This window comes from Phyllostomus discolor, chromosome 1, assembly GCF_004126475.2.
Source record: "Phyllostomus discolor isolate MPI-MPIP mPhyDis1 chromosome 1, mPhyDis1.pri.v3, whole genome shotgun sequence".
NCBI classification, from domain to species: domain Eukaryota; kingdom Metazoa; phylum Chordata; class Mammalia; order Chiroptera; family Phyllostomidae; genus Phyllostomus; species Phyllostomus discolor.
The window spans coordinates 190,956,276-190,970,162 of NC_040903.2; the positions used below are offsets into that span (position 1 = coordinate 190,956,276).

General features: G+C 35.6%; 1 protein-coding gene across 6 annotated transcripts in view; it reads left to right on the forward strand.

Moving 5' to 3' along the window:
* The window catches only part of GPHN (gephyrin), a 456,579-nt gene that overhangs the window by 379,364 nt on the left and 63,328 nt on the right, over positions 1 to 13,887 (forward strand). For all 6 annotated transcript variants that reach the window (XM_036011094.1, XM_036011095.1, XM_036011096.1 and 3 more), the window contains 4 exons: positions 6,468 to 6,523; positions 10,063 to 10,182; positions 11,807 to 11,865; positions 12,717 to 12,870. In XM_036011094.1, the coding sequence (XP_035866987.1) occupies positions 6,468 to 6,523; positions 10,063 to 10,182; positions 11,807 to 11,865; positions 12,717 to 12,870 (389 nt within the window). The remainder of the gene's footprint in view (positions 1 to 6,467; positions 6,524 to 10,062; positions 10,183 to 11,806; positions 11,866 to 12,716; positions 12,871 to 13,887) is intronic.

Consider the following 13,887-nt stretch of genomic DNA (forward strand, 5'->3'; position numbering starts at 1 on the left):
CACCCCTCTGGCAACCACCAGGCCACTCTTTGTGTATATGAGTCTGTTTCAATTTTTTTGTTCTTTAGATTACTCCCTGTTTTTGTTTGTTCTTTAGATTACTCTCTGGGTTACTATGCTAGTGACTTACGTCATTAAGCATAATACCCTCTAGGTCCGCCCATCCTGTTGTATTAAAAAAAAAAAACCAAAGGCATATTTCACAGAACTAGAACATATATTCCAAAAATTTATATGTAACCACAAAGAATTTCAAACAGTCTCAGCAGTATTGAGAAAACAAGAACAAAGGTGGAGATACCGTGCTACCTCATAACAAACTCTACCACGAGGCCATAGTAATCAAAACAACATGGTTCCGGCATAAAAACAGACATGTAGATCTAGGGAACAGAATAGAGAGTCCAGAAATAAACCCATGTCTGTATGAACAATTAATATTTAACAAAGGAGGCAAGAACATACAATGGGGTAAAGACAGTTTATTCAATAAATGGTCCTGGGAAAATTAGATACATGCAAAAAAATTAAACCAGACAACTTTCTTACACAATTTCTTCTTACACGTTAATAAAGGCAAAAATATCTCAGAATTCCAGATTCAGCTTTCTTGAAGTGTTCAATTTGAAAGGCTTATCCCTTCAGAAATTGTTTTGGGATCATTTAGAAGGGAAAATTATATCAAGTCAGCAATTATTTTGATAACTACATGTTACAAACAATTCTGGAAGGATGTTTTAAGAGAAATCCTTGCCATTTGGGTAAAGTAAATTTTAAAGTTTTTCTCTTTTTTTCTGATTGAAGTATATGCTTATGGAAAACACAGAAAATGAAAAAGAACATTTAAAATCACCCATTATCTCACTTCCTAGCCACTATTAACATTTTGTTGTACCTCTTCCCACTAGTTTAATTCAGTATGACCTTTCTTTCCCATTTATTTATTTATCAGTGTAACCTTTTTGATTTAAAGCTAGTTCTTAGTTCTGCATGAAACTCATGTTCCAGGGTTTCCATTTGGGCCATTCTAAACCTCTCTGGCCACAGCTGCTTCTCCCAACTCATTTGACAGCCTATTAAGTTCCACTACAGGACACTCCGGATGAGGAAGAGGCCTTGTGACATGGGAGTATTTCTCGTGTGGGCAGAGATATAATTTGGAATAATTAATTTTAATTAATACTCTATTTAAGGAAACAATATCTCTTTTCCCAATACTAAGAATAAATGAACATTTTTCTCCTAGCTCCCTGCTTTCCATAAGAAAGGCAACAGATTTAAAATTCTAAACAACTCACCTGATTTGATCCCTCAGTACAATTGCAAGTATTAATTGTTTTGTGCTACTCTTGTCACCTTCCCTTTCCCCACCCCAGTTCTTCCTAGAATCTTAATTTTAGTATACTCATAAATACTGTTACCCTATTACTGCCTATCATCCTGGCCTTAGATAGTTTGGTTCCATTATCAAAGTAAACAAATTTTTTTTAAGATTTTATTTATTTATTTTTAAAGAGGGGAAGAGAGAGGGAGAGATACATCAATGTGTGGTTGCCTCTCACATGGCCCCTACTGGGGACTTTGCCCTTAATCCAGGCATGTGCCCTGACTGGGAATCTAACCCATGGCCCTTTGGTTCACAGGCCAGTGCTCAATCCACTGAGCCACACCAGCCAGGGCACAATAAACAAATTCTTAATCCCTCTGCCTTTTCCCTCTGTTGAAGATATTTCCTAGGATCTCTGCTATCTCTATAGTCTCACTTTATTCAGCCCTAACATGGAAATGATGAGACTCTTTATTATTAAAAAGAAATGAGTATCTGTAAAGCATTTCATGAGGCTTAAAGAGAGCTCACATATGGCTGGAAAATGAAAATGAGTAATAAATTTATAGCAAATGGCTTGGGAATATTATCTTCTATGCATTGCCACAGTGAAGATCTACCTAATGGAATTAATTTTATATCAAAAGATATCACAAATCTTTAAACAGATAAACAAGACTACTTAAAATTGTTTTCTGGACGTTAACAAAAGGGTGGACATGGGAACAGCTTCAGGATCTAGTATTAAGCATTATAAATTACTTGTATAATGCATTTGTTGTTAGGATTTTGTTTGTATTGCTTTACCACTCCTTCAAATTAAATTCTACTATTACAAAACAGAAAGAGAAAACTTATTAACAGAAATGTCAGAGTTGGTGTGGTGGGAGGTGGACTGGAAAATACTAAGCCTTTACAGAAATTCTCAGAATCCATCCATCTTTTCTAATGGCATACTGTGGCTTAATTTTATTTCAAGCTTTAGGTTCATAGTACCACTGTTCCTCCACCTCAGCTCCCTCACACCCAAGCTTGTAAAATTCATCTTGAAAATAGCAACTTCTCTTTTGCTTCTGTCTTTAATAGATTATTTTTAAATATATGTCAGATTGGTCATTATTATTTTTCTGTCCTATAAGAAATAGTGAATCTTGGTGTTAATGTAAAATCAGGACTTCAATTGTTCACTGATTTTTTTATTCTTTAAAGTTTTCTCTTAGTCTGAATTTGTCTATTTCCAGTGCAGTCTTCTCTGCTCCTCAAAGAGTAGTTCACAAATGAGCAGTATCAGCATCAGCCTGTTAGAAGTATAGAACCTCAGGCCCTATCACAGACCCACTGAATCAAAATCTTTTAACAAGATCACCAGGTGATTTATGTGCACATTAAGGGCTGAGAAACACTATTGTGAGGGAAATAATATTTTTTTAAACAGCTGACTCCTCTCTTGGTTCCAAGAGCCTTCTATAATGTTGGTTGACTGAGCCTTCAGTATAGAGGCCCATTTCCCAGGACAAGGTGGAGAACATAGTTTAAGTGAGCACATATTCTCTCCCCAGTTAGCGCACCTTCCCTAATCCTACTGCTTAGAATCATTTAAGGGCTCTTTCAGGCATTGGCCTCCCTGAACTCTACCAGGCTTGCCCCAGATGATCTCCAGCACTCATTATTCAGTAACATGTATTTAGAATATTTGTGCAGAACATTGCTGTAAACATTTTGAGTGTATGTGCATTTGCATGTGTGAGGCTACAGGAGACAGGAGGAAGATTGAAGAGAAGAGGGTTTCAAAAAAGAAATAAAGGAAATGATCACTATTTCTACAAACCTCATAAGAGAGAAAATATAGATTTATGAAAGAATTTTTAAAAGATTTATAAAACACAGTAGTAACCCATACAATCAATTTACAAACTTCCCACCTAAGTATTATGAAAATGCCAAATTCATGTCTTCATTCTTTTAATAATATTTATTGAGTATTAATGATGAACTAGACACTATGCTTGACTGAGTAACTGGCAACATAATCTAAGTTATATAGAATTAACCAGAGCAGTCTTTCTAAACATTCTAAAGAGAGTGAATGTTGACACACATTTAGAAAACAGTGTACCTAGCAGAAAGTGAAAGGCATTCAAAATACAGCATTTTGTGTTGAAAAATATTATATATTTGTTTATTCATGCATGCATCTTTCTAAAAAGATTCTTAGAAGCCACACTCATTTATTTATTGGACATTTTGAATACTTCACATATTGAACATGTATAGAATTCCTATTTTACAGCAAGTGCTAGGGATTCCCCTGAGAAAAATAAGCAAATACTTGCAATATATTCAGAAACCATAGAGTTATTTGAGGAATAAACTAAAGAAACAAAAGAGGAGGTATGTGACTCTTAGGGAAAGGGAATCCGATATGACATCATAAAAAATAATATTTAAAGTGAGTCTTAAAAGCTGAGAATTTTTCATCAAAGACAAGAATAAAGAAAGAACGTTCCAAGCAATGAGAGGAACTCATGTTATGGAGCTGAAATATGAGTCATCTCAGGGAGCTACAGTGCTAGAGGTTGAGAGTGGTGACAATATAAGATATAAGGAGGACATGAACCAGAGGCCTTTACTCATACTGCTGCCTTAGGGGACGATCTTCAGATAGAGCATTTTGTACTTTGTAGGCATCTCTCCCCCCCCCCCCCCACACACACACATCCCTACCTTTTGCCTACTTAGCCTTATTCATCCTTCATATTCAAATCAAAACTCGGTGTATCAGGGTGGCTTCCTTAACCCACCAGTGTAGTGTGGGTACTTTCATTGTATGCTCTCATAAAACCATGTTCCTTTAGAGTGGTTTTCTTAATTTGTGTTTATATATTCATTAATATGATTAATTAGTAATTGTCTACCCGATTATATCAGTGGCTTTAAGAGTTTTAACCACACTCATAGGAAGACACACATTAAATAAAGTATACAGTACATGCCAATAATATACATACATGTATAATTATACAATGCATACAAATATACATATGCACACATGTAAATAAAAATAAATTTCATGAAACAGTATTTATCCTTACTATGTGATGAAATATATTTTCTATTCTTTCTCATTTAAAAAAAATGTTTACAAGTTGATTTTATAGCTCACCTTCTCTTGTGAACAGAAACAGTGTCTGGTTTTACTCTTGACTCTATCCCAGCACCTGTGTGACACTGGGGCATAGAAGATGGTAGAAATTTAGTGAATGAGTGAAGGAATGAAAAGCTTTAACAGACAGTATTTTTAAAGAATGATTATCCCCATTTTTATCAACAAGAAAACTGAAGGCTAGAGAAAAGTTTAGCAATTTGCTAAAAGCCCTGAGGTTAATAAGAGGCAGAGCCAAGAGGATGAATAAGATTCGGATTCAGCTTTGTTTTACTCTAAAACCAGCTAATTTCCCTTCTTGCAAAGAAGTAAAAAGAGAAAATGTCTAGGTTGCTGCTGAGAGATGGCGAGCTGGTAATACCTTTAGTGGAAAAATAATTTGAAATAAATTTATTCACATTTGAGATGCACTTAGTGCAGACCTCTGGAAGATAACTGTCATCTACAGTAAGAAAATCACAATTTGCTTTAAAATACTACAAAAATAAGTTGGGGAATAGATGAAACAAGATTGGTAAAATGTTAATTGTTGAAGCAATGACTTCTATGTTTGTTTAAAATTGTTCACTTAAAAAAAGTTTTTAACAAAGAAGAACCCATGAAAACAGCATAATAGCTATGCTGGAATACTGTTCTCTTTTTTACAAGTGAACACTGAAAATACAATAATAATTTAAAAACACACACACACACACACAAAAACCAAGAGTTTATTAACTGAGATAATGTCTATTGGGCACAAGATCCAACATCTTGTACATAGAAGATACCCACCATTAATTCTTGTGCCTCTTTCCACAATTGGTTAACCAAAGCCATCTGTGCAAGCACGGCTCATTGTAAACAGTATTGTTTATAAGCCTTTAGTAAAAATTCGGCATTGTAGTCACATGGAGAAATAATGAATTTCATATGTCCCTTTTTAAAAAAAGGAAAATACTTTTTATTACTTATCAGCATGATTGCAAATATAATTAAAATAGTTACAGAGAAAGTGTTATCTTTTCTGTGTGTCTCAAATCCTTGCTGTATGCAGATAACACAGAAGTAATTGTCCTTATCTTAAAACTCATTAGAGAGGCATTGCCTTTTCAGTACTATTGGTCTGAAATCCATATCATCTGTGAAGAAATCCCTTGGAATGCATTTATCTCTTGGAATATTTGTATCCAGTCATTACTATATTGTATGTAGAAAAACAATGGATAAGAAGTTTTGTGGGCGGGGGTGTGGGGGGGGGTTCCATCTTAATTGTGAAAGGGTTTCTTCCCATTTAAATGCAGTGGAAAATGTGATGCAGCGCTGCCTGTGCATTCTGATTCAGAAATAACATTTTGACCCATTAATACACATACACACATACATACACACTGTACTGGGAATTAAGGGCTGGATTTTAGTCATAGCCCTACCACTAACCAGAACTTGTTCGATGTACTTAATCTTTTCTCCCTGAGGTCCTTCATTCTGTGATTCATGTCCTTCAAATGTCAAATGAAGAAAAGAATGTCTGGTTCTCCTACTTTACTGGGTTATTATGAAGATCAAGTGGGTGGTAAATAAGAAACTATTATGGAATACTGTAAAAATTATATGGAAAATGGAAAAATATTGATATATATAGTGCTATCCATGAATGTGGAGAAGGTGGTATTTTAAGAGGGTAGGCAAAAAGAACTTCCTACTTTAAAAGTACATGTGTAAATTATCAAACAACAGGAGGACTAACCATCTCAAGTGACACCGAGAAAGAGCACAAATTAGGAATACTTCTGTGGATACTTGTGAGTTTTGGATACCAAAGATCAAACCAGGAGTAACAAAGCCATTATCTAGTCTAGGAGATCAGAAATGTATTTCATTTTCCTGAATCCTTATATGATCATTTGAGTCAAATTTTAGAATTCCAACACTAGGTTTTTATTCCTTGCTGTAGGTCCATTCTGATGTTTGTTCTTGGTTCTGTTCATCTCACAGCTGCCGATGGCCCAGGAGATCGTTTCATCATTGGGGAATCCCAAGCTGGTGAGCAGGTGAGGTTCATAGGCCTGACAGGTCCTAAAGATTTCAGTTGCATGGACTTTCAGGATCTAATTCTAATTTCTACCATCATTGTAAGGAAAATCTTAGAGAATCATTAGACAGGTTATCAAAGAGATTAAGGGACAGTTCCCATTAGAAGAACCAATTCTTCCTTAACTGAAAGAATCTTCATCTGTTATCTGGCGTTGTGTAGTTCATATGTCTCACAGACATGCCATCAAACATTTTCCAGCCCTGTGATTGGATGATTCTTTGTTCCTGTATGAACATCAATATTCTGAGAAGAACTACATTCCAGAAGTGTTTTTAAAATTACGTGGAATGCTTAGGGAACTGCAAATAGTTCGTGGTAGTCACAGCCCAGAATTATATACAGATAGGCAGCAGCACATTGTTACAGGCTTTGTGGACTTCATAAACTTTATGCTAGTTTATTTACTGTTCTCAGAAGTAGGAGCTCAAGAAAAGTTGTGAAACTTAAAAGTCGTCAACTTCTTGTAAGTTCTTATAAAAGTTTGGTGGGAAAAAATATCAAAATTATACCCAAAAAGTGGGTTTGTTTTTTTTTTAATTGCCCGTGATGTCCTTTTAACTTACATATCATACAGATGAGCCACATTGCTCACTTATTGAAAGTGCATACACATGAGCATTGAGGTGCCACTGCAGACACTGAGACAGTGATTTACAAATTGGTTTCTTGCTGTACCAAAATAATTGGTCTTAAACAGCTTGTGGTTTGGTCTTATTGATTAGACTGGACACCTTAAAAAATATATTATTTAATTATACAATGCTGTCATTGGACAAAGCACAAAAACTCCAGTTTAATATAGCCATTAAAGAAAAATCAAGATTTAAACTTTTTTTAATATAAAGTATATAGGTATATCAATAAAACTAAAGAAGCATTAGTTACTAGTCTTAATAATCTAAAAGAAGTACTTCACATATTGCTAAATTTTTTCCGTTGATTCAAGTGCAGTTTATATATCTACTCTATGTGGATATATAAGTGTCTTTACATATCCAATAATATCTTTTTACATTGGATTTAATATAAGTGAGCTGGTAGTAATCTTTCATCTACCATTTAGACTAGTCTTGGAGAGGTGCCAAATTTTTTATTTAATAATCACACAAAAACATTTCTTAAGCATTGATTTAACTAAGAAGTAGAAAAAATACACATATAACCACAGTAAACCTTAAAGTATATTTACAGTATGTGGTACATTGAACCCAACTAAATTAAGGTAGGGCCTCATGCTAACACACTTCAGCTTAAGAAGCAACTACCCTGAAACTCACTTTAGGATTTACTTTTTGCCTTAGCCAAAAAAGCACTTTCAGCAAAGGAAAGACCATGTTAGGCCTATATTAAATGTCTTTTTTCCACAGTCTCAGAAGACTGTTTTGGCATTAACATCTCTATGAAAAAACACATATGCCATATCAAATCTTCAGTGCTTTTCATCAGAGGTCACGGTACTACAAAAATGGTCATATACAGTGTATTAAGAGATGCACCAGACAATAGGTGATGGTGGTGGTGATGGTGGTGGTGGTGGTGGTGGTGGTAGTAGTAGTAGTAGTAGTAGTAGTATCTGGGGTTGAAAATTAAAGAAGAAATTCGAAAGTATTGGGCCCTAAACTTTTCATTTTAAATCCTATGCATTACCTTGGTAAAAGATTTCATTAAAATACAACAATTCTGAATAAGCCTGGAATGTCTTTTCTTCAGAAAACAGAATAAGAGGATACACAGTTCAATCCCAAGAATCCCCTTCTCCACCGACTGTGGGAGAAAAGTGGGGACAACACTGGAGATGTAAACCACAAAGGATCGCATACTTCAGGCAGTTGTGATAATGAGATTATTCATGTTCATTTATTCATTTCAGAAATATTTATTGACTACCAACTTTGTGCCAGGTACCTTCTAGGCTTTGGAATGATAGAGCAATAAATATGCCTGGAAAGGGGTGATTATGAAGATTGATGCAGGGACTATATCCAAGATGCAGACAGGGTTAAGGGAAACTAACAAAGGAATGTGAAGCACTCGGGAGCTAAGAGTGAAACTCCATTACCACCTCTTGGTCTGAAGGAGCAAAGGGAAAGAGTGGTACCTGGACCCATGGAGATTCATAGCTATGGGACAGGGCCACCCCTCAGTAGTAGATGTGAGACGTAGCCTTCACCAAACTATAGCCCAGCAGGGAAGGAACAAAGGGAATATAAACTCGACTTTTCTCTTTCTTCTCCCCTCTAATCTCTTTTTGGCCTCTTGCATTGGCTTTACCTAACCAGAAGCCAGTGATGGGAACCTGAAATAGTTCATAGAGGTCAGCCTTTCAGGCCTTAGCCCAGGATAGTACAATGATGTGATCTGGAGAGGCAAACAGAAAATAAAACAAATTCCTGCCTTTTTTCAGGTCATGGTTGTTATATAAACAGAATGTAATATTGCACTTAACACTATACCTAGCACAGAGTGAGGGTTCAATAATATCATTGGTGGTATTATTTGTAGTGATAATATTGAAAGCAACTTTTTAAGGCTGTTTTAATAAATGTCCACTTTTACTTCAGTTGTATATCCAGTGGAGAGGTATATTTCCTTAGCTATTTCCTAAAAATTATTTTAATCTGTTAAAAGTCATAACTTAAAAGATACCATCTTCATCATTTTTAAGTGTACAGTAGTGTTAAATATATTCACATTATTGTGACCTAAAATTTTAAATAAATACTTACGAAGCAGATCTTTGGAATATATTTTTATTGAGGAATTAATGTTATCTCATAGAGTTTTATTTTAGGAAAAATCTGAAGCATTTTTTCCCCAGTTCTGACCTAAAACATGGCCAATGACAAGTGACTCTTCTGAGGCCTGATTAGACCTGTTAGATGGATCTTACAGAAATATGCTTTCCCTGTGATAGGGTAAGTTTGCCGGGCAGGCCCCGTGGCCAGTCTCCTACACCATCAGACAGTGAAAACTGTGAGCTCATATGTTTCAGAAAGATTTTCAAGAGCGATAATTTGATTTTTCTGACTTGCCTATATTTAACCAAAAAGTTTAGTTATAAATTACATTTCTCAAATATCAGAACTTCAGACAATGACTAATGTGCTAGTTCTTCATAATTGTCATTCACAAAAAGCGCATTGCATGGCATTTTTTTCTTTGATTCTCAAGTCACTTTACACATATTAAGAAAAACCACATTATTTGAGTGACAGACAGTAGTGGCAAATTTAAGTGGCAGTTCTTCAAAAGGGAAAACAGAGCACCGAGAAAGATATCTATATAATGGTCATTACCATAAATCAAGTTAAAGCCTCGGTGTGAGTATACCTGTTTGTGGGTAGTTTTCATTACATTGGCCCAAAATGAATAAGACTGTAAGACTTTCCTTTTATGGTTTGTTTCTTAAAATGTTACATCTCATGTAAGAAAATGTTACTTTTCCTTTGCAGCAGTAAAGCAAATCAGCTCTTTCTTACGTGTTTGTATTTGCAGCCAACTCAGACAGTAATGCCTGGACAAGTCATGCGGGTTACAACAGGTGCTCCCATCCCCTGCGGTGCTGATGCAGTTGTACAAGTAGAAGATACTGAACTTATCAGGGAGTCCGATGATGTACGTCATCACCAGGTCTTATCACTGCATTCCTGCAGCAGTATTTTAAGTCATGCCCATTTTCTGCAATGTGTATGAGATCAACCCAGTGTTTTGGGTTATGTGAGGATTTTACAATGTAGTGTATGGGTCTCCACTAAATAAGGAATTGCCTTAGGCTTGAAAATCTTTTGTTATAGATGTTTTTATGTTCATCACTGTGATTATACCAGACTTTTAACCACATCTGTTCTAAGAAATTTCACGTGCAAACAAGGAAAGAAACTGGCTCAAGATAGAAAAGCAGGGATACTAATTGTTGGCATACCTTCTAGCTGAGAAATTTTTTAATTGAAACTACCTTCTGATAAAATGTGAAGGAGAATTTAATAGGAAGAATTTAACAAAGAACACTTGGGCAAGTTCTTGAACATTTCACTAAGCCAAACATTTGAACCAAGTGGCACTCAGCTCTGGTATCTATACTTCAGGGAAGTGTGTGCCACCAAATGACAGCCTGGAAATACTAAATTCATGCCAGTTCTCCCCCCGTTGCCTGGAGTGAAGGACGTGGGGACCCTTTTTGGTCTAAGTAGGCCTTCATTTCACTGAAACTGGTGGCGGTTGTTGAAACCAGAAGATCAACCACCAATAAAAAACAATAGTTTCAACTGAGGTTTTAATGACTGACTATCTTAATTGCTTTGTGAAGAAGTTTAAGATATTTCATATTTTAAAAGCTGGAGTTAACAATATTCTCCTGGTCTGGCATATAGTAAAATTTGGCTATGCTGAGAGACAGCTACTTTTCTTGACCTGGGGATTTTTTATATCATCTTCCCACATGTCAGGCTTATAAAATTCAACTCCTAGAATACAGATCACACTGCTTACTGTTAAAATTGCCCAGAAGATTTACTGCCACACAGAAGCCAGCAGAGCATTGAAATGCAGAGCACATGCATCTGCAGACTCGGCCAGATGACAAGATGCAGTTGCAGTGTCACCATGGTGTTCATAGCCCATCAGTACAAAACTGATGATCATTATTACTTCACAGAAATTTACTACCAGGCAAATGATCAGTCCTTCACTGAAATTTCTACAGATAATTTGAGAACCTTGGTATAGTATTGAACCCATGATTCTTGGGAAAGAAGAGATAGGTTATCTCCTTACACGTTCACTGCATCTATTAGGGTAGCCAAATACATGTACAGGGTGGAGCAAAAGTAGGTTTACACTTGAGAGTGTGTAACACAGTTTATTCTCATATTATTTATTTATTGTATTATTTTCCATACAAACAACTATAACCCTACTTTTGCCCTGCCCTGTGTGTATATATATATAATTAATTTTCCTCGAGAATGCTACTTACAAAATAAGACTTAGTGTTTTAATTGGCATATATTTTTTAAAGCGTGAAAATATTGTATTTATTCCTTGGCATCAAACCTAATTTAGCAGGAACCTGTGATAGAAATTCATCATGTTCAAAGGGTTTAACAAATGGTTTTCTGTTTCTCTATGTTTGTATATAGTCTGGGCCTACTGATAAAAGCATCTGAGTAGCTACATTTTATTGATTAGAAATTCTCTTAAATTGTTTTGTCTGAAATTACAAGAATTCCTCTTATTATAGGGCACTGAAGAACTTGAAGTCAGAATTCTGGTGCAAGCTCGACCAGGCCAAGATATCAGGTAAGTTCATAGCATATAGAATGTGTTGCTAACTTTGTTCCTACATGATCTTAAACTTAGGAGAGCATAGCTATTATAAACCCACAGCCCAGTCAATTAACCATTAGCTTTCAGGGTTTTAACAAGTAGGAAAGTGAATTTTCTGGATTCTACACCCCATGTCTGCCTTGCCTACATTTTCATGGAGATGGTAAAGGCAAATGAAATAGTCAGAAGCAAAGATGAGACCACTGTCCTACCATAAGTGGAGCATATACTTTACATTATTTTTCTTACAATGGAATATGTTTACCCTGATTTCATTCATACTAATTTGCTCAAATCTCCTTGTGACAAAACTGCACTTCTCCCACCCCTATGTCAAGAGGCCAAGGTGAATGGACTGATACAGACACATAACTGGACCAACCTAAGGGGCCCAAATGGAAATTACTTCCATGGATGTAATCTCATTAATATTATTCTCCTCACCACAAAATTAATAAGCTATAGGTTTTTTACCACTAATGCTGTATGATTTCTTTCCTTATATCAAAGAACATTTGCATTTGGTGTTTTTGACAATAATGTGGTACAAAGCAATTTGTAAAATAATCGTCAAACATGAAGTACCATATTCCTGTTTAGCAATAATAGGTACACATCCTGTTTCTGTCTTCAATGTGATTCAATATTTTTAATTTTAAAAGCGGAGTTTTTAGAATCTCTTCTTTTCCTTATTCTACTTCTGCCTCATCTCTTGCCATTTTTCTCCCCATGAGAGTCCTCCTTCTCTGACACTAGCGTTTCCCTCTGAGTTGAGAAAATATTACTCTTTCTCATTGCGCTTATGGTTTTGCTTTGACTTTCAGACCCATTGGCCATGACATTAAAAGAGGAGAATGCGTGTTGGCCAAAGGAACCCACATGGGCCCCTCAGAGATTGGTCTTCTGGCAACTGTAGGTGTCACGGAGGTTGAAGTTAATAAGTTCCCAGTGGTTGCAGTCATGTCAACAGGGAATGAGGTAAAAAGAAGGTGGGGGGAATGGGACTTTCAGATAAAAGTATTTCTGACATCTGTGTTGTATATAGAACATTATGAATTATAGATATTACCACATTCCCATGACAGAGAAATAAAAATTGGCTTCAGGATAGTTCAAGTACAGAAGATGAGAAGAAAGAACTAGAAATTACATATGAATAATTCCTTTCACTTATTAAAATGAAATATTATAACCAATGGCCTTTCCATACACACAGTACAATATAAGAATGTCTACTGATAGCTATAGATACTCAGCTGTGCAAACTCAGTGCTTAGTCTATTAGGACAATGAATTGTGCCCACTCCTCTGAGATATAGGCCACCTCTGTGTGAGAAACAATTCAATGAGTTGGGATACCATGGCTAGCCTTCTTCCTGCTAAAATTCCATGTGATCTTTATCACCAGGAAGGGTTTGATAATTAGGTTTTTTTCCCCCTGTAAAGGTAGCATGTCTAGTGGCATGCTATTTAGAATATGTCAAAATGTCATCTCAGCCCTGATTTAGGAAGGGGAATTTAGTCAGTCTTTTTCTGAGAATTCTTGAAAAGTTTTCTATTCCTGTTCTGCTTGGGTTATACAGAGATTCATTTGGAGACTCTAATGTCAAATTAGGAATATTGAAAAGTGAATCTGCTGGAAATTCAAATCTTAAGATGAGAATCAGAAACTATTGGTATTTTTTAAAATTAATTTCTTTAGACCTTACTATTTATAGAAAGATTAACAGGATTTCTTTCTCTTCTCCTTCTCTCCCTCCTCCTCCTCCTTCTCCTTCTCTCTCTCTCTAACTTTAACTTTGTTCTGAAAATAAGCCATTTGTTACCATTATTTTTAATCTTTTCGTGTTTTGGGAATGAACATTTTCAAGGTTCTCTGTATACCTTTATAGTTCTTTTGGAAAGAACAAAAAAAGAATAAAATATTTTGTTTCGCTAATGGAGAGGTGAATGAACATTCTAGATTTGCTTACTTCCTAGTATGTTTGTACTAGT